General features: G+C 38.0%; 1 protein-coding gene across 1 annotated transcript; it reads left to right on the top strand.

Annotated features, from left to right (window-relative positions):
- Window positions 1–1,896: 1,896 nt before the first annotated feature.
- Window positions 1,897–4,234, top strand: LOC149203486 (ammonium transporter 3 member 1-like). The gene is made up of 3 exons (XM_089401894.1): window positions 1,897–2,251; window positions 3,053–3,166; window positions 3,714–4,234. The coding sequence occupies exons 1-3, from the start codon at window positions 1,897–1,899 to the stop codon at window positions 4,232–4,234; spliced, it is 990 nt and encodes a 329-aa protein (XP_089258020.1).
- Window positions 4,235–21,259: the final 17,025 nt, after the last annotated feature.

The following is a 21,259-nucleotide window of genomic DNA, read 5'->3' as shown; positions in this document are numbered from 1 at the left end:
AAAGGAATAATAGAACATATCAGAGAAACCATCCTTGCAGAAGAATGGCGCCAAGAAGACTGGGAGGTCCTGCCTCAGGAAGCAAGAATTCTAAAAAATCTCAACTTAGCCAAAGAAATGGTGGGAGCGCATACATGGAAAGCAACACGGGCGAACAGGGTAGCGCCTATGAATTTCAGTAGACCAGCAGAAGGATTCATCAAACTGAACTTTGATGGAGCCTCCAAAGGGAACCCGAGTATGGTAGGATTAGGTGGCATCTTTAGAGACTACCATGGCAGGGTCCGATTGTTGTACTCGGCATATGGCGACATGATGAGCAACAATGAAGCAGAACTCATGGCAGTACGACAAGGTATGAGAATAGCTGTAAGGCTTGGGTACAAACAACTGGAAGTTGAAGGAGACTCATTAATGGTAATCAACATGATGAGGAAACTTTACAATGGAAAGGCATGGGACAAGCTAAGCCATAGCTGGAGAACAACAAGCCTCATCCAAGAGCTGGGAGAAATAATGAAAAGGTTTGATTATCTGATAATCAAGCACGTAAAAAGAGAAGGGAATAAAGCGGCCGATTTCCTAGCCAATTGGGATGTAATCAGCAAGGAGGACACTTGGAAAGAACTTGGCCTATACAACCAAGGGACACAAGAATGGACCCGCTAAGAGAAATATTAGCCCAAGATGACAATCATGAATAGACAGAATGATAATGTTCATAATAAACCCCCGATCGGGGTGACGGAGTGGGTAATCAAGAGTAAAGACGATGTTAGAAGCCAGGAGGCTACCACAGTCTGCATGATTATATCGCAGGACGTGGAGGAGTACTGCATGCCAAGAGTGATGTCAGAAGGGAGAAGTGGCGTGAGGAATGTCGGGAAGAGGAAAGGTGGTAAGGACAATGGCGTAAGGAGGATGGGATGGCAGGTAGGTAAGACAGGGTATGAAAGAGGGAGTAAGGAAAGGAGGAGGGATAGATTGCAAGGGAGAAGGAGATGGAGAGCAGAGGATAAGCCAGAAGCGCATCCAACAAGTAGGAAGAGTAACCTCAGGTATGTTTACTATCTTTTCTCTGTAATTTGCAAAGGAAAATTCAGTATGTCGGGAGGGGCAAGGAACTTGGGCCAGGATGGGAAGGAGAGACCTCGCGGAGAGGGCATGTTGTGCAGACAGAGTAGAAGTAGCGAGAGAGAATGGCCCGGTAGCTCTGCTTCGAGGCTGGGAAGGCTGGAGGGCTTAGAAGATAATAAGGAGTGGAGCATCTTGCTCAGGGTTGAGGAAAGAGAGGCTAGAGAGGACTGTATCCGGGTGGCCGGGAGGTCGGAGAGCCCGGAAAAGCTCCTCAGGCAGAAATTTCAGGTAGATAGGGTGAGCTGGTGTAGTAGAGATGAGCGAGCTTGGAAGGGGAAGATGGGCAGGAAGCTTAGAATGGAAGGGGTGACCTTCAGAGAAGGTAGTGCTACGAGGAGAGGGAGTAGTGTGAGCAAGTAGGGCAGGGAGGGAGCAGAGAATCCTAGTGTGAATTTCCCCTCATTCACCACACCAGGGCCGCATAGGGAGTGGGATAGCCTCAGGGAACCCAAGGGGGGAGGATGTGAAAAATGAGGGGAGATAGAAATTAGGGGTCCGAATGAGAGGCAGGGCAAGGGGAGTAGGGAGAAGGTAAAAACCATCTCTGTTTCACTTAATTGCCTGGGAGCAGCAGAGTGTAGACAGAGGGGAGATAGTTTCGACAAACAGACACTCCATGAGACTATTGGAATTTGGATGGGTAATGGCTTTTTCCTGACTTTGGAATGTGACCATTGTGAACAGGTAAAAGATATCAAAGACATGGCGCGGACAGCCAGGGGAAGAGGTCGGGGAAATAATGGGCCTTGAACTCAAGAAATGGGAACCTTGGAAAAAAGGATAGGAAGACAACCTCTGGATGAGACTGTAAGGGAAGCAACCAAAGCTTATAAGAAAGGAACGGACGAAGGGATACGAAAAATTATAGAGGAGATGGAGGAAAGGATTATGGAAGAGGACTTGGAGGAAGAAATGGAGGAATGGAAGAATCACATTCTTAATCTGGGGAATACCAGAGGGAGACTCTCTCAATTTAAACTAACCTTACATTTGTACTGGCTCATGAAAAGACTGATAGGAAAAACGATGGAACAAGTGTCCATGGGAATGGCCCTGATAATCAGAGACATGCCAGATTATAAAAAAGACCTGCAAGTAATCCAGTTCCAGCTCTGTAAGCAAGACATAAGATTAGACCATATACAGAGACACATTCCATGTATTATTGAAATGACACCAGTGCCTAGAGATTTAGCTGAAGATCCAGCGAACGTAGAGTCAAAACCGGAAGACCCCAAGGAATAGCTTGAGTGCAGTGACCTCAGGTTTCTGTTTTTTAGCAGCTAGTTTTTCTTTTATATACATGCTTATGGAACCTAAGATCAAAGACTGGTTTTTAAATAGTTTTGTATATATTTCCTGGGTAGAAAGACTGAGAACCTTCTGTTTTTGGATGGCTTATAATATGCATAGGTGGCCAACAGACTTGGTTTCCTAATGGGCAAGTTGAGGCCACCTATTGATAGTATGTGGTTACAGTTTGCTTTTATATAAATAGAAAAGGAGGACCTACCTAAGCTTACACAAAAAAGAAAAAATTCACTTATTTTTTACATATATATGATTAAATGGATGAAATTCGCCACAAAATTACCAATTTTAATATTAAATTACATGTTTTTATTGAATATTAAATTACATTCTGTATGATTTTTTAAACAATAATATTATCCCATAATACTATACATAAAGATAATATTTAAATCCTTAAAAAATACCTTGATATAATATTTACGCTGAAGGTGTTTTTCACTACGGGCTTTGGATGTCCAAAGATTGTTCACTGCAGCCAATGAGTGAGCTTAATTTTTGTCATCCTTGGCTAAATGAAAATTTGACACATGGGAAAAGTTCACCAGAGGTCACTTCATGTACTTACCTGATAGGGCAATCTTGAATACTAACTTATGTGCAGCTACCAACCTTCTTGTATGGACATGCCTGGATGTTATATTCTTCAAGAAACCATCAGTCATTGGAGTTGTTCAGGGCATGATAACCGGACTTGTCTGCATCACCCCGGGTGCTGGTAAGGGCGATTCCATTTCCCTTTTTTTCTATTCTGTAACGGTCAATTTGAGAAGCTGGTTCTATACTTTCTCCTGTGCATTTGGGTTCTGTCATTTCACTCCTCTTTAGGATTTGAAATAATTACTCAATGACTGCTAACTGCAGGAAATGAGTGTATGTTTACTTCAGATCAAGCATGCCCTGTCTTTGCTTTTTCTATGTTTAAATTTCCTCCTCCATGGCAATTTGGCAATTTACAGATGCTTTTCTGATGGGTAAAGAATTTACCGAAAAAATTGTTGTTGTCCTGTCTTCCTATTTACACAAAAAAATCAAGTTTCCACGGTTGTCAACTACAATAGAGTTCAAATACCCCAATTGCATTAGAGTTCAGCTAAGTATCCGAAGATGCTATCATGATACCCTACAGTCAAAACTTTAGATATCATAGTTCCATAGAATGACAAATACCCATCTTTGAAAAGCTGAAAGAATTGAATTACAGTATAGAATGCATAACTTGAAAACAAAGAATTAATATTAGTATTTTTTTTGCCCTTGTATAGGTGTTGTCCAAGGATGGGCTGCAATTGCGATGGGAGTGCTATCTGGTAGTATTCCATGGTATACAATGATGGTACTTCACAAAAGGTCAACCCTGTTACAGAAAGTTGACGATACACTGGCTGTATTTCACACACATGCAGTTGCAGGAGTGTTGGGTGGAGCACTCACTGGCCTCTTTGCAGAGCCTACTCTCTGTTCACTGTTCCTTGCAGTAACAAATTCTAAGGGGGCATTTTATGGCAGTGGTATGCAATTTATTAAACAAATTGTGGGAGCTAGTTTTATCATAGGATGGAACATTGTTGCCACAACCATTATCATACTATTTATTAAACTATTCATTCCATTAAGAATGCCAGACGAGGAAATTTTGATAGGAGATGATGCAGTTCACGGAGAGGAAGCTTATGCTCTGTGGGCTGATGGAGAAAAGTATGATAATTCAAAGCACGGATGGTATTCTGATAATACACAACATTTTAACGACGGTGCAACAACAGGAGTAACTGTACACTTATGATCCTACTTCTTTAGATTTGGTATGGAATGTTGATGCTAAAGTCACAAGTGTATTTCAATCAAAGCAAATTGACTCACCACTACTTTCCCTGCATGTATCTAAGGGGAAGCATGGGATATGTCCTGTAACGAGCAAAGTTATTTGTTTTATACATAATTGATTTATTGATTTAAAACTCTATTATGTGTAATACATTCCGTTGAAATATTTTCTAGCGTTGGCCTTGAATTATTACAGATGGTTAAAGATGAATAAAAATAAGAATTTGGAATACACTAACATATTTAAAAAAAATACTTTTATGTAATTTATATTATAATTAATTAAAAATTACTTTTATGTAATTTATATTATGATTAATTTTATTTGACTCATCTTAAATGGTTCCTTTTACATTGTTTAATTATATTTAAATTAAATTTAAAATTTAAAAGATTTGTGATATTATTATTTTTTTGTCTTAATAAATTATAATAATTAAAAAAAATTAATGCTTTTTAAATATAAAAATAAAATTTTAAAATTTTAAAAATTTCTAAATAATTTATTACCTTCTTAAGATTGTATACATTCTTAATACATATTAATCATCATCATTAATACTCAATTCTAAAATTTGAAAGAAATAAAAGAAATGCTAACACTCTAAAAGGTTAAATGCGCTGAAATTTGAGATATTTTATTTTGTTCAAACATAATTGACATGGCTTATGCTACAATTGTCCTTTCATTGAGAAGAGAAACGTTGGACATGGGCAAGTTGATGGGATCTATAATCATAGTTTGGAAACTTAATAGTGGCTCCAACCTCCCCTAGGCAATCCTTGCTTGGTCAATTTTTTGTCTAGCTCTTTGAAGTTTTCCTTTGAGTTGTGTTGACTTGACTGGTGAAAGAAACAATGTGAAAACTGATCCATTTTGTCTTCACAAATTTCCCTACCCAACATCACAACATAATAAACCAAAAATTCCCTCATTAATCAAAGAATTAATTAAGGAATTGTATAAATTTTGTGGTCATTTAGTTATTTACCTGTGTAATTTTCCATATGTCATCTTAGTCCACGCATAATCAAATGTTGCAATGGAAACTTTCCATCACTAAGTAAGAAACCAATGAAGAAGAAGGTTACTCTTTGTAATCATAGTCCCAAATACAATCATCTAAATAGCTGATTTGAAATTCTCCTTTTCTTCACATTAACCATGTCTTAGTTCATACAATATGATTAGTGGATTCATTCCCATTGCTTTTGTTATCACTCAGAAGTCTTCCCTAGAAGTTATCAAAAGAAGGAATAATCCGAGGTAACCACAAACCTAATCTTTTAGACTCGGGTTCTAGCCAACCTAAGTCCAGAGAGGGCTCTCTCTTTATAATTTAACTTTGTTTTGAGTAGGATTTCAGGCTAGTTCTTAGTGCTCATGATGTTTTTGTTTTGATTGGGTGGTGGACTTAAGGAAACAAATGGGCAGAACAAGTATTCAGGCCATTGGGCTATGGAGTCAATCAAAGAGTGGCTTAACTAGATCAGATCAATTACTAAAGGAGGAGTTCACAGGGCAGGCTAGCACAGCAAAAAGCAAATCTGCAGGTTCAAATGGATGAGGTAGTCCTAACTAGGGTAAAAGGGCAATGAAGAATCCTTAAACTGGGATCAAGATGAAGAATAGAAGGAGATCAGTAGCAAAGGGCAACTAAGAATCCTTTACTATGGACCTAAGGGGGGAACTACGGAAGTAAGGGAGAAATTAAGAATTCCCAGACCAAGATAGTTTAGTAGAAAACAATGAGAAAGTAAACAGTCAAGACAGAGAGCATTAAAGCTAATTCTGAAATATCATTCCTTGTTTACTATTCAGATTTCATAGAGAAAACATGTGAATATTTATAACATGACGAGAAAACAATAATTAAACATGAAGAGATAATACTTATTTGGTTCCAACTGTGCACAAGAATCCAGTGAAATGTCTTTAGCTTTATTTCATGACCCAGCAAAACCAGTCCAGTCTTGAATACAATATCTCCTTAGCTTAATATAAAATGTCTACAGAAATGTATTTTAATCCACCCTAATTACTTCAAATTGTGAAGTATTTATACAAAAAATGTTACAAAATATCTCATAACAATATGAGAATTATTCTAGGAAACCAAAAATATCTTCAAGCATGAAGATAGAGACAGATGGAGAACTGCCTTCTTGCTGTCCCTTTTATTGTGATTGTGCTGGCTGTTGTAATTCAAATTTGGCTCTTTCAGTTGTTTTATAGCTGTGTGCTGGAATTACTTTATGTCTTCAATCTACTGATACTCTTTACCTGCTACACTTTGACTCTGTTTCATCTGTTTTACCTGGCTTCCATATAGATTTACTGCAGTAACTTTATATTAAATCTGTTAATTTCATCCACCATTCACCTTCGGGTAATTTCATATTTAGAATTTTTCTATATATCTCATTAGCCTTAGTGTACTTGGAAAAATTTGGCTTATTGATGAACATGTGCTTTATCTCATGCTCTAGAAAAAATAGATTCTCCAAATTATCATATAATACCTTTCCCGTGGGCAGAGCTTTTACCCCTGAAGTACTAGCTTGGTTGCTAGCCAACTTGTTTAGTCTTTCAATGTAATCATCTTGGGTCATTAACTTGTCATGGATTACCATAGGACTGGGGAGTCCTTTTTCCCTTAAAATACCAAACTTTATCATAAATCTATCAATATCAGCTTGGATTCTTTGGCATCTTTTCTCAAGATTGAGCATAAGGTTCCTTTTGGTGAGAATCTTCTTGATTTCTATGATGGTCCTTGTTCTATCTTCTATGCCCAGTTCATCCAGCTGATACCTATTTTTACTGTTCAAAAGTTCTATCAATTGGTTGGCCTCTTCAGGCTTGTCTCCCAGCTCTTCTCTTGTTTTATGAATTGCTTCGGTGGCCACTTTCACCAGTTCAGTTTGCTAAAAAATTACTTGAATAGATGGCCAAACATCATTGACAAAGTCAATGATGTTGGCCCAAAGCATTTCCTTCATATCTCCTAGTGGCTTTTGCAATGTCAAGTCCTTTTCAAGGACTTTTATCCTTTCTCCCATTCTTTGATTCTTCTAAGCTTCTTCCTTTTGTTGTATTTGTGCAAGTTTGCAATCAGTCTCCAAACTTGACACTTTTTCTCTAAGATTTCTAATTTCTGTAGCCTGGATGGTCATTTCCTCCATGGATTTTACCAATTCAGTTGTATTTTATGTGGATGTCCCTACGCTTGTAGATGTACCTGTGACTGGCATAGCTGTAGCTGGTGGAACTATTGGTTCTAAGGAAGCAGCTAATGTGGAGGGCACTTCTGTAGAGATTGTAGGAATGACAGTCTGTGGAGTGGTGGCCAAATCACTCTGTCTAGACTGAATCAAGTTATCCAACTCTTTCTTTGTTTCTTTTAGTTGATCATCCAGCTTAAGAACTAAGTCTATAAGCTCTTCCTCCTTCCGAGTTTCCAATACTTCAACTGTTTGTGGATGGTGCAAAGGAGGAATTTTAAGCTATTTTTTTAATGCAGCTATATCATCATTTTTCTTTTTAATTAGATTTTCTATAGCCTTTACATCCTTGGGATCATGTCCCATCTCTATGATTAAGTCCTCTAAGGACTTTATCCTGGTATCCTTGGCTTGTGAAGAGGCCTTCTCTAACTGGAATTGCGCTGATATATTATTCAACGAATTTTGGAGTTGGTGTGCTGTAATGGCCTTACTAGTCAATGTAGAATATACCATTTCCCCGGTCTGTTTGTGTAATTCTATTTGGTCGATAGGATGTATATCCTTCGCCAACACCTCAAAATCTGTCTTTAAGTAATCTGCCATAGACGTGGGCTGCTGTGTTATAGGCTTCATTAAAGTCAGTTGCATTTTACCTTCCTTTACATCAAAGGCTGACATTAGCCTTGTTTGATTAGTAGGAGCTAGTTTAAGGTATTGTTCATAACTTTGGGCCTTCAATCTTTCATTTCTAGCCTTTATTTCTTTGTATTTCTCTCTAATGTCCTAGTTCTGGCCTGTTGGAGCCCTGAAGGAGGATACTTCCATGCTCTATTGTCTCTCTAGCATTTGAGCCTGTGAAGTGGAAGGTTCTTGTGTACCTCTAGAGGGAGTGGTGTGCCTGCTTTATGCTCTTTCTGTACTTGTATTTCTAGCTGTTTCCTCTGTGAACTCCTGTTCTGAAAAAGGATTCAACCTTTGCATTTTGACATAAGTCTGTGCAATAGGTCTGCTAGAAGGAGTGGCCTCCTCTCTATTTATTTTGGGATTCTTATCCTTATTTAGAGGAGTCTGTACAATAGGAGGATTACTCATGATGTGTTCTAGCTGAGCCAGCTCTTCTGATATGTCTGGTTGTTCAAATTCCTCTTGCTCTTGAGGTCCTTCTTCTGCTAGTTTCTCACTGTGTTCCTGTGTCTCCCTTTAGGATTGGGATTCTCCTGGCACCTGTACAAAGGAATATTTATCAAGTCTTCTTTCTAAATCAATCAACACATTTTTGATAGCAGTTTTTGTGCTATCCCTGTCTACTAGAGTATTCTCCACCCATTCCAATTGATTTGCATATTGTTCTATTTCAGGAATTCGGTGGTGGATGTAGGGAGACAATTTGTTTTTCTGTCTTTTGTTACAGATGACATCAAAGGGGTCATATCTCCAGATGAAGCTTTGTTTGAGTTTGAGCCCTTGAAGGATTTTCTCTGCAACTCTTCCAGCTTCTCTACTGTTACACACAAAGGGGCCTAGTTGGTCTTTTATTCGGAGTTGTGCCTTTTTCTTGGCCTTCAAAAAATGCACCTTGTCAGAGTTGATTATTTTCCTGTAGTACTCCAGAGCAAATAATCTCATTAGGAGGTATCTTGGAAATTTGTAAGGTGCCAATTCACAGCCATATATTCTGATTTCAGTGTGATTTTGCTACAAGTACCAATCTCCCACTTTGTACTGTTTGGACAGCTGTAGGACCCTCCTGATATCTGCACTAATTCTTGGAGGAGGACTTCCTATCAGCATGGTTGCTACTGGATGCACAAATAGATCTATAAAATCTGTATAGGTGTATGGAGATTCATATTTGTGGATCAAAGTGGTCCAGAAGACTACTGATCTAGGATTGCCTCTGGTGTCAAGCTTCTAAACAGTGAAGGGAAAATTGTCAATTTGATTGTATAGAAAGAGATGATACAACACTGATGAGTACTTGAATACTCCCCCATTTTCCAATCTCATGAAATGATCATGCATTTTATCTGAGATGAATTTGGCATAGTCAAACATGATGGCAGGGGGCTGCCCAGGAGTGAAAATGGACATGTAGGCAAGAATAATTTCATCTACATACTCACTAGTAGTATAGCCTAGAACACTGGATATCATTGATATGATGTCTTTGCCAAGCTAAGAAAAAAAGGATGACATGTAAGGAGGGAGATCCTTTGGTATGTGTTTTTCTTCCACAGTGAAAATTTGGAATAATTGAGCAATTTTGGAAAGGGGGATTTTAGGGAATCTGTCAAGCAAGTCTCCAATAGAAAGGGGAGTAAGATTTTGACCAGGTTGCAACTGCAACATTTCATTTATGGATTCAGTGGTGATGGTGAAAAGTATTGTCTGGTCGGGGACATCACCGCTCTTAAGGTGGGATTGTAGCTAGCATGACAATAGTGAATAATTTTTGGGAAGATATGGACGTTGGGGAATTGGTACTTGGGCAGGTTTGATTCCCAAAGACCTATTTTGTCTGCATGGTTCAAGTATTGGTCTATGTACCTGCAGCATAATTTCAATGGGGATTCTTCAACAACGATGCCTTTAATTTAAAAGTCTTTGTCTGCCAATGGGAGATGGTCTAAATCCCTGTGGGGAGTAGAAATTGGGAGGACATTCAATGGAACTGGCGCAACCATCCTTGATTCTTGTGGGTTCAAGGATGGGGGCAAAAGGTTTTCTGTCAAATTGGGGGAAATTTGGTTTAATTCGGAATGGTTTGGAGTTGTTGGGAACTTGTTTTACTGAATTACTTAATAGCTTAAAGCAATTGAGTAAAGGTTTGGGAATTAAATAGGGTTCTCAGTGATTTTGGGAAAATACCTGGTTTTGACTCTAAACGGATTGATGGGTGACTGTCCACGGTTTGCAGGAAGTGCACGCGAATGAAGGATGGTTTGGAAGTTCAACAACTTCAGTAGGTTGGCAGTTGGACGTGGGTTGACGGTTGCACGTAATCTGGTGCTTGCATGGATGTCTGAGTGGTATTTTCACGATAAAACTAAAAACAATGAGTTTTTTTAGTTTTATTTGCAAAGTCAATTGTTTTGGCGGGTACACGAGGAAAGGTACGTTTAGAGTTAAGCAGGGGATGAGACATTTTGTCGTCTAGCAGGAGGTGGTAAGTGGGTTTATATCGCACAGCTTTTGGGCTAGAGTGGTTTCGGGGGGAGGCCGCCCGATGCGATTCATCGGGCGCCATGTCGCAGCGGGGTGAACAGTGAAACCACCCTTATCGGGCAGGTAAAGGTCAGTCTTCAGAGGCCACCCGATATGATTTTCAACCGTTAGATCAAATGGGACCTGATCGTACGGTGATCGGGGTGGGGATTTGACATGAGGTTTAATAGAGGGACCCGACGGGGGTTTTAAAGCGGCGGGTTTTAATTAATCACGGATTATGGCGGAATAAGGGCATCGGGGGTGATTTTATTGGCGGGGGTCGATTATTAATTAACCACAGATTGATTAATTAATCTCTTTTGTTTCGGCGGAGGGTGTTGGTTATTAATTAATCGTTGATCGACTAATTAACCTGATATTTAATAAAGTTTATGTTTCAAACTTTGGGATAGGATATTAATATTAATGGGTTTTATAAATACATAGGGGAAAAGGGTTGTTTTCTCAGGATTTAATATGTAAATAAAGTCAAAAGTTAATATGAATGAAGGCAGAAAACATTTTAGCGCTAAGTATAAAATGAGTTCTTTGCAATTTTTTTTTGCTTTTCACATAGGAAACATAAAAACTTAGGCTAAGTATGAATTTGTTGGTTTTTGTGAAGAGGGGTTTTTATGGGGGTAATGGCTTTTCTAAGGTTTTATCCTTAGAGAAAGGGGTTTATTAGGGGAAAGTAAGTTTATTTGGGAATATGAGTGAATTATGGAGGGGGTGAATGCTTATGAGGGGACCTTTAGTACTTAGGACCTATAAGTTATTGGGTCGAGGGTCCGGTCCCTCCAGAAGTCAGAGAAATGCTCTGAGTCCATTTAACTTAAGATTTTAGGTACTTTTAGTCTTTCCTTGGAAATTAGTTAAGTGAAAAATGTAATGAATGAGGGAGGTTAATCAATTGACTTTGTGGATTTGATACATGCCCAATTATTATCCATACATGGAACTTTGATGATGAAGGTGATCAACATGCTTTTATCTAACAATCAACACAATTCTGCAACCATTCTTCTACTTACCCGCCTACTCATCCTACCATTTTTACCTCTCTTTATTAGGGTGCACTTAAGCTGGCAAACCCTTTATCAAAACTTTTATTTTCTTTTACAATAGAAATCTATCTAAATCTAACCTTATTACATCCAAGGGCTTAGATTAAACTGTTGAGCTCCTTTTATTTACTCTACTTATCTACTTATCTGCCAAGATTAAACATTTTGGTCAGATTTTATTCTCTTTCTCGAAGCATAAAATTGAAAACATGAAATAGCCAAGTTTAAACATTTTGACCATCCATGGATTGTGGCAAAGGTAACAAGCTGCACACAATCTTTTATTCTGCATCAAAAGTAAATAGTAGTGGCATTTTGTCTTGCACACTTTCATGGTCTTTTTCTTTCTTGGGGTTCATTTTTCATCTTTTTTGACCTTTTTATTCTTTTTGTCCTTTGATTTTTCTTTTAGGACATACCCTCTTTACATTTTTAAATTTTTATTTTTTGAATATGGAAAACATTTGCAGAAAGCAAAGGTATGTACATATTACAGATTTAATCTTAGAGATTCAAAAATTATGACTCCTATTGGTATAGGATCCTAATAGTGGCTCCACTTGGGGATGGCATTTCCTGGTAAAATGTTAAGAACTAGTAGATCAATGGCCTTCTGAATTATTGTGATTTTACTCTGCAACTTTCTCCCTTTTACTTTGCTGCTTTATTGATATTTATGACAGTGAAACTTTTGAAGCTTAAGGCCTTCTCTTTGGGCTTCAACTCCAAAATTACCATCCGATCAACACTAAACTTTTTGAAGAATAAAATATGTACAATTGATTAGTGAAATCAGTGACTGGGGTCTATATAGTGATTGAGCATTCGACCATTAATTGGTCCTCCTTCTACTTCTGCACCATCCAATTCTTTGAGGAAAAAAGCATTATTACCCCTGAAATCATAAATGATGTAAGGGCCTTTCCATAGGAAGTCAAACTTCCCAGGTTTACCTTTATCTTCTCTCCTTGAGTCCCATTTCAAAACTTTATCTCCTAGGTAGAAATTTTTTGCCTTGGTCCTTTTGTCAAAAGCTTTATTGATTCTCTCATGCACATCTTGGGATATGATATACACTTCTTTCCTGGTTTGCTGTAAGTGAATTGTCTGGTTGATCCTCCTTTGAATATCATTTGGCTCAACCTGTGCTTATTGGAGCAATTTAATCATTGGTGTTCCCAAGGAAAATGGGAAAAAAACCTCCATTCCATAGACTAGCTGATAAGGAATGGTACGAATGGATTTCTTTGTGGTCAACCTATCTGCCCAAAAGGCATTTACTAGCTTCTTGTTCCAGGTTTTCTTGTTATCTTCCAACAATTTTTTGATGATGTTCACTAAGCTCTTGTTGGAAGACTCTGCTAGTCTGTTTCCTTGGGGATAGTAGGTTGTGGAGTGACCCAGGGTTATATGATATTTGTTGCAGAAATCAATCATCCTCTTTGATTTGAAAGCTGCTGCATTGTCTGTGATGATTTTGGTTGGGCAACCGAATCTGGATAGAATGTTGGACTCAAGGAAGCCTATTATGACAGTATCAGTAGCTTGTCTTAAGGGTATGGCTTCTATCCATTTTGTAAAATAATATGTGGCAGTCAAGATCCATCTATGTTGGGCAGAGGAAGGGGGATGCATTTCACCAATGAATTCAAGACCCCACTGTTGAAATGGTGCTTTAGTAGATGTTGGTTTCAAAGGTAATGGTAATAGTTTTCTTTTTCCTTCAAAAATCTGACATTTGTGACATGAGGTTACAAATTTCTTTACATCAGAAAATAGAGTGGCCAGTGAAAATCAGCTCTTAAGATCTTATTAGATATGGTCTTCCAGTAAAGATGTCCCCCACAATCACCTACATGAAACTCCTGTAATATTTTGTCAGATCCTTCCTTTAACAAACAATTAAGAAGGATGCTTTCATGATTTTTCCAAAATAAAGCATTGTCAATTATGCAAAACTTCAAAGATTTCATTTTTAAAAACCTACTTTTAGTCCTGGATAACTCTGGAGGAGCTTGAAGATTTTGTAGAACGTATATCATGTCAGCATACCATGGTGAGTCAGTAAAGGCCTGGTTGATATGTGGAGTCGCCATCTCCGCTTCATTATCCAATTCTGCATTGAAGTTTATGTCTAGGGCCTGACAGTTCGATTTAGCCATGAGTTTGGCTAAACCTTGGCCTTTGATCAATTTTGTAGGCTTAATTTATAAGTCATATTCTAATATGGGAGCTATCCACTTCTCTCTCTTTCCATCTGGTCCATCCTGTGTTAGGATGTCTTTGACTACAACATTGGGAACATAAGCTACTATATGAGAATACAAGATCTAAACTCTAAAATCTTTAATAGCTTTGACTGGAGCAAAAGCTTGCTTTTCCATTATATTATACTTTCAAGGTGCATCTCTCAGGGCTTTACTTAAGAAGGCTATTGGTTGTTCAAAACGTTGATCATTTTTCTGCAGTAGGACTATAGCAATGGTATGTTCCGAGGTGAAAGAAAATATGATGAAATCCCTATCAAAAATTGGATTGATGAGAACTGGTGTTTGCGTTAAGGCTAGCTTTATATCTTCAAAAGACCTTTTAGCCTCTAGAGTCCATTTAATAGTCGAATATTTCTTTGAAATGTTGTTTAATAATCTAATTAGTTCAGCTAAGTTAGAGATAAATCTTCTCAAAAAGTTTATTTTTCCTAAAAATGCTTGTAGTTCTTTGATGTTCCTAGGATGTGGTATCTGTAAAATGGCTTCAATTCTTGTTGGGTCGATCCAGATACCATCTTTGGAGATAATGTGGCCTAGTAATTTTCCCTCTTCCAACCCAAATAAAGATTTTTTAGGATTCAGAGAAATTCCATACTTCCTACACTTGGTGAAGACTTGCCTGAGATGATCTAGGTGTTGCTGATCTAATTTAGAGAATACTGTGATATCATCTAGGTATATTACTAGGAAGTCATGGATTTCCTTAGCAAAGGCTATGTCCATTGCTCTTTGAAAGGTGGCCCCTGCATTTTTTAACCCAAAAGGCATTTTCACATACATGAAAGTGCCCCATGGAGTAGTGAATGCAGTTTTTGCCTGATCATCTGGGTGGACTAAAATTTGGTTATAACCAGAAAACCCATCTAGCAGTGAGATTCTGGTTGAACCTACTACCCTCTATAATATGTGATCCATTTTAGGAAGAGGGTAGTTATCCTTGAGTGAAACTTTATTTAGATTCCTAAGATCAACACACAGTCTAATTTCACCAGTTTTCTTTCTTGTAGGTACCAAATTAGAAACCCAATCTGAGAATCTAATTGGTGCAATGATCTTAGCTTCGTACATTCTTTTGATCTCTTTTTCAATAGAAGGCAATAGAATGGGGTTAATCCTTCTAAGCTTCTATCTAAAAGGTTTCTGGTTTTCTTTTAAGGGAATGGTGTGTTGTATTATGCTAGTATCATAGGACTTAAGGTCCTCATAATTCCAAGAAAAAACATCTTGGAATTCCTTTAGTAGTTCTATATATTTCACTTTTTCATTGGGAGGTAAAGACTTTGAAATTTTTATCATTTTGGGATCTTCTTCAGAGCCTATGTTACACTCCTCAATGTCTGATTTTAAGGGTTCCATTTTTGGCTTTTTAGGGACATCGTTTGAATCAAACAAGTCCTCCAAAGGAGTTAATCCTTTGGGCAAAAAATTATCTTTAAGATTGATGACTTCAGATTCTTCATCGATTGCTTCATCAATTTCAATTTGTTTTAGGTTTCGAATATCTGATTTTGTAAACTTTGTGGGATGGAATCTATCTATCCTTTCATCTTCTACTTTGTTAATTTCTACTTTATCAGTGTAATCAAAATCTAATGTTATGTCTATGTCTATGTTGCTATTTACAAATTCATCATCTAAAGTTAGAAAATTGTTAATTTGTTGATCATTATTGAACACTTTCCAGTTCTTTAAGTTGTCAGGAATAGTAGGTCTGTGCCTAACCTCAGCAGTGTACTGATGGTTAGGCTGAAATGGCAACTTGCAAGTACTAGCAAACATAGCTAAGCTGTGAGCTTGCATATTGTGTTTTCTTGGAATAATAACAAGCTTGGTTTCTAAAAAAGTATTTAGTATTTCTACAATTGTTCCTCTATAAAATCCTAACCTAGGACCCCTAGTCATATAAACAACGTTAATTTGTTTTATTACCAATTCAAAATCTCCCATAATAGAGACTCTTATGGTTCCTAAACTTTTGACCAATTTGAGACCTAACAAAAGTGCTTCGTACTCAACCGTGTTGTTTGTACATTTAAAGTTTAATCTATAGGCATGACCCTCTGAATGATCATTTTCTAAGTTTTAAATCCACATTCCTGCTCCTGCATCTAATTTTTTTATTGATCCATCGAATTCAAGATGCCATAGAATTTCATGTTCATAATTCTCACTATCTAGGGGTACAAAATCTTCTTTAACTATTGGGCTATGGAGTCAATCAAAGAGTGGCTTAACTGGATCAGATCAATTACTAAAGGAGGAGTTCACAGGGTAGGCTAGCACAACAAAAAGAAAATCTGCAGGTTCAGATGGATGAGGTAGTCCTAACCAGGGTAAAAGGGCAATGAAGAATCCTTAAACTGGGATCAAGATGAAGAACAGAAGGAGATCAGTAGCAAAGGGCAACTAAGAATCCTTTACTATGGACCTAAGGGGGGAAACTACGGAAGTAAGGGAGAAATTAAGAATTTCTAGACCAAGATAGTTTAGTAGAAAACAATGAGAAAGTAAACAATTAAGGTAGAGAGCATTTAAACTAATTCTGAAATATCATTCCTTGTTTACTATTTAGATTTCATAGAGAAAACATGTGAATATTTATAACATGATGAGAAAACAATAATTAAACATGAAGAGATAATACTTATTTGGTTCCAACTGTGCATAAGAATCCAGTGAAATTTCTTTAGCTTTATTTCAAGACCCAGCCAAACTAGTCCAGTCTTGAATAGAATAGCTCCTTAGCTTGATATAAAATGTCTACAAAAATGTATTTTAATCCACCCTAATTACTTCAAACTGTGAAGTATTTATACAGAAAATGTTACAAAATATCTCATAACAATATGAGAATTATTCTAGGAAACCAAAAATATCTTCAAGCATGAAGATAGAGACAGATGGAGAACTGCCTTCTTGTTGTCCCTTTTATTGTGATTGTGCTGGCTGTTGTAATTCAAATTTGGCTCTTTCAGTTGCTTTATAGCTGTGTGTTGGAATCACTTTATGTCTTCAATCTACTGATACTCTTTACCTGCTACACTTTGACTCTGTTTCATCTGTTTTACCTGGCTGCCATATAGATTTACTGTAGTAACTTTATAGTAAATCTGTTAATTTCATCCACCATTCACCTTCAGGTAATTTCATCTTTAGCATTTTTCTATATATCTCATCAGCCTCGGTGTACTTGGCAAAATTTGGCTTATTGACAAACATGTGCTTTATCTCATGCTCTAGAAAAAATAGATTTTCCAAATTATCATATAATACCTTTCCCGTGGGCAGAGCTTTTACCCCTGAAGTACTAGCTTGGCTGCTAGCCAACTTGTTTAGTCTTTCAATGTAATCATCCTGGGTCATTAACTTGTCATGGATTACCATAGGACTAGGGAGTCCTTTTTCCCTTAAAATACCAAACTTTATCATAAATCTATCAATATCAGCTTGGATGCTTTAGCATCTTTTCTCAATATTGAGCATAAGGTTCCTTTTAGTGAGAATCTTTGTGATTTGTATGATGGTCCCTATTCTATCTTCTATGCCCAGTTCATCTAGCTGATACCTATTTTTACTGTTCAAAAGTTCTATCAATTGGTTGGCCTCTTCAGGCTTGTCTCCCAACTCTTCTCTTGTTTTATGAATTTCTTCGGTGGCCACTTTCACCAGTTCAGTTTGCTCAAAAATTACTTGAATAGATGGCCAAACATCATTGACAGAGTCAATGATGTTGGCCTAGAGCATTTCCTTCATATCTCCTAGTGGCTTTTGCAATGTCAAGTCCTTTTCAAGGACTTTTATCCTTTCTCCCATTCTTTGATTCTTCTGAGCTTCTTCCTTCTGTTGTATTTGTGCAAGTTTGCAATCAGTCTCCAAACTTGACACTTTTTCTCTAAGCTTTTTAAGCTCAGTAGCCTGGATGGTCATTTCCTCCATGGCTTTTACCAATTCAGCTGTCTTTTCTGTGGATGTCCCTGCACTTGTAGATGTACTTGTGACTGGCATAGCTGTAGCTGGTGGAACTGTTGGTGCTAAGGAAGCAGCCAATGTGGAGGGCACTGCTGTAGAGACTGTAGGAATGACAGTCTGTGGAGTGGTGGCCAACTCACTCTGTCTAGACTGAATCAAGTTATCCAGCTCTTTCTCTGTTTCTTTTAGTTGATCATTCAGCTTAAGAACTAAGTCTATAAGCTCTTCCTCCTTCTGAGTTTCCAATACTTCAGCTGTTTGTGGATGGTGCAGAGGAGGAATTTTAAGCTATTTTTTCAATGCAGCTATATCATCATTTTTCTTTTTAATTAGCTTTTCTGCAACCTTTACATCCTTGGGATCATGTCCCATCTCTATGATTAAGTCCTCTAAGGACTTTATCCTGGTATCCTTGGCCTATGAAGAGGCCTTCTCTAAGTGGAATTACGTTGATATATTATTCAACGAGTTTTGGATTTGGTGTGCTATAATGGCCTTGCTGGTTAATGTAGAATATACCATTTCCTTGGTCTGTTTGTGTAATTCTATTTGGTCAGCAGGATGTATATCCTTTGCTAACACCTCAAAATCTGTCTTTAATTAATCTTCCATAGACCTGGGCTACTGTGTTATAGGCTTCATGAAAGTCATTTGCATTTTACCTTCCTTTACATTAAAGGCTGACATTAGCCTTGTTTGATTAGTAGGAGCCAGTTTAAGGTATTGTGCATAATTTTGGGCCTTCAATATTTCATTTCTAGCCTTTATTTCTTTGTATTTCTCTCTAATGTCCTGGTTTTGGCCTGTTGGAGCCCTGAAGGAGGATACTTCCACGCTCTGTTGTCTCTCTAGCATTTGAGCCTGTGAAGTGGAAGGTTCTTGTGTACCTCCAGAGGGAGTGGTCTACCTGCTTTCTACTCTTTCTGTACCTGTAGTTCCAACTGTTTCCTCTGTGAACTCCTGTTCTGAAAAAGGATTCAACCTTTTCCTTTTGACATAAGTATGTGCAACAGGTCTGCTAGAAGGAGTGGCCTCCTCTCTATTTCTTTTGGGATTCTTATCCTCATTTAGAGGAGTCTGTACAATAGGAGGATTACTCATGATGTGTTCTGGCTGAGCCAACTCTTCTGATATGTCTGGTTGTTCAGATTCCTCTTGCTCTTGAGGTCCTTCTTCTACTAGTTGCTCACTATGTTCCTGTGTCTCCCTTTGGGATTGGGATTCTCCTGGCACCTGCACAAACAAATCTTCATCAAATCTTCTTTCTAAAGATTCAATCAACACATTTTTGACAATAATTTTTGTGTTATCCATGTCTACTAGAGTATTCTCCACCCATTCCAGTTGATTTGCATATTGTTCTATTTCAGGAATTTGGTGGTGGATGTAGGGAGACAATTTGTTTTTCTGTCTTCTGTTATAGATGACATCAAAGGGGTCATATCTCCAGATGAAAATTTGTTTGAGTTTGAGCCCTTGAAGGATTTCCTCTGCAACTCTTCCAGCTTCTCTACTGTTACACACAAAGGGGCCTAGCTGGTCTTTTATTCGGAGTTGTGCCTTTTTCTTGGCCTTCACAAAATTCACCTCGTCAGAGTTGATTATTTTCCTGTAGTACTCCAGAGCAAATAATCTCATTGGGAGGTATCTTGGAAATTTGTAAGGTGCCAATTCGCAGCCATATATTCTGATTTCAGTGTGATTTTGGTACAAGTACCAATCTCCCACTTTGTACTGTTTGGACAACTATAGGACCCTCCTGATATCTGCACTGATTCTTGGAGGAGGACTTCCTATCAGCATGGTTGCTACTGGATGCACAAATAGATCTATAAAATCTGTATAGGTGTATGGAGATTCATATTTGTGGATCAAAGGGGTCTAGAAGACTACTGATCTAGGATTGCCTCTAGTGTCAAGCTTCTGAACAGTGAAGGGAAAATTGTCAGCTTGATAGTATAGAAAGAGATGATACAACAATGATGAGTACTTGAATACTCTCTCATTTTCCAATCTCATGAACTGATCATGCATTTTATCTGAGATGAATTTGGCATAGTCAAACATGATGGCAGGGTGCTGCCCAAGAGTGAAAATGGACATGTAGGCAAGAATAATTTCATCTACATACTCACTAGTAGTATAGCCTAGAACACTGGATATCATTGATATGATGTCTTTGCCAAGCTGAGAAAAAAAGGATGACATGTAAGGAGGGGGATCCTTTGGTATGTGTTTTTCTTCCATAATGAAAGTTTGGAATAATTGAGTAATTTTGGAAAGGGGGATTTTAGGGAATCTGTTAAGCAAGTCTCCAATAGAAAGGGGAGTAAGATTTTGACCAGGTTGCAACTGCAACATTTCATTTATGGATTCAGCGATGATGGTGAAAAGTATTGTCTAGTCAGGGGACATCATCGCTCTTAAGGTGGGATTGTAGCTTGCATGACAATAGTGAATAATTTTGGGGAAGATATGGACGTTGGGGAATTGGTACTTGGGCAGGTTTGATTCCCAAAGACCTATTTTGTCTGCATGGTTCAAGTACTGGTTTCTATACCTGCAACATAATTTCAATGGGGATTCTTCAATAGAGATGTCTTTAATTTGAAAGTCTTTGTCTGCCAACGGGAGATGGTCTAAATCCCTGTGGGGAGTAGAAATTGGTAGGACATTCAATGCAACTGGCGCAACCATCCTTGGTTCTTATGGATTCAAGGACGGGGGCAAAAGGTTTTCTGTCAAATTGGGGGAAATTTGGTTTAATTTGGAATGGTTTGGAGTTGTTAAGCACTTGTTTTATTGAATTACTTAACAACTTAAAGCAATTGAGTAAAGGTTTGGGAATTAAACAGGGTTCTTAGTGATTTGGGGTAAATACCTGGTTTTGACTCTGAACAGATTGATGAGTGACTGTGCATGATTTGCAGGAAGTGCACACGACTGAAGGATGGTCTGGAAGTTCAATAACTTCAGTAGGTTGGCACTTGGACGTGGGTTGACGGTTGCACGTACCTTGGTGCTTGCATGGAGGTCTAAGTAGTCTTTTTCATGATAGAACTAAAAACAATGAATTTTTTTAGTTTTATTTGCAAAGTCAACTGTTTTGGGGGGTACACGGGGAAAGGTGCATTTGGAGTTATGCGGGGGAAAAGAAGTTTTGTCGACTAGCGGGAGGCGGTAAGTGGGTTTATATCACACCGCTTTTGGTTTGGAGTGGTTGCAGGGGGAGGCCGCCCATTG

The sequence above is a fragment of the Pinus tabuliformis genome, chromosome 2_1 (genome assembly GCF_031772625.1).
Source record: "Pinus tabuliformis cultivar Carrire ecotype Pingquan chromosome 2_1, CPIR1, whole genome shotgun sequence".
In the NCBI taxonomy this organism is placed as follows: Eukaryota; Viridiplantae; Streptophyta; class Pinopsida; order Pinales; family Pinaceae; genus Pinus; species Pinus tabuliformis.
The sequence above is the reverse complement of the archived record's forward strand: the minus strand, read 5'-3'. Positions and strand labels throughout refer to the sequence as shown.

Coding starts and splice junctions, on each gene's coding strand:
- LOC149203486 (XM_089401894.1), top strand. CDS start 1,897: ATGGGAACCTTGGAAAAAAGGATAGGAAGACAACCTCTGGATGAGACT. Junction 2,252..3,052: donor AGTAATCCAGTTCCAGCTCT/GTAAGCAAGACA, acceptor ACTTATGTGCAG/CTACCAACCTTCTTGTATGG. Junction 3,167..3,713: donor CTGCATCACCCCGGGTGCTG/GTAAGGGCGATT, acceptor GCCCTTGTATAG/GTGTTGTCCAAGGATGGGCT.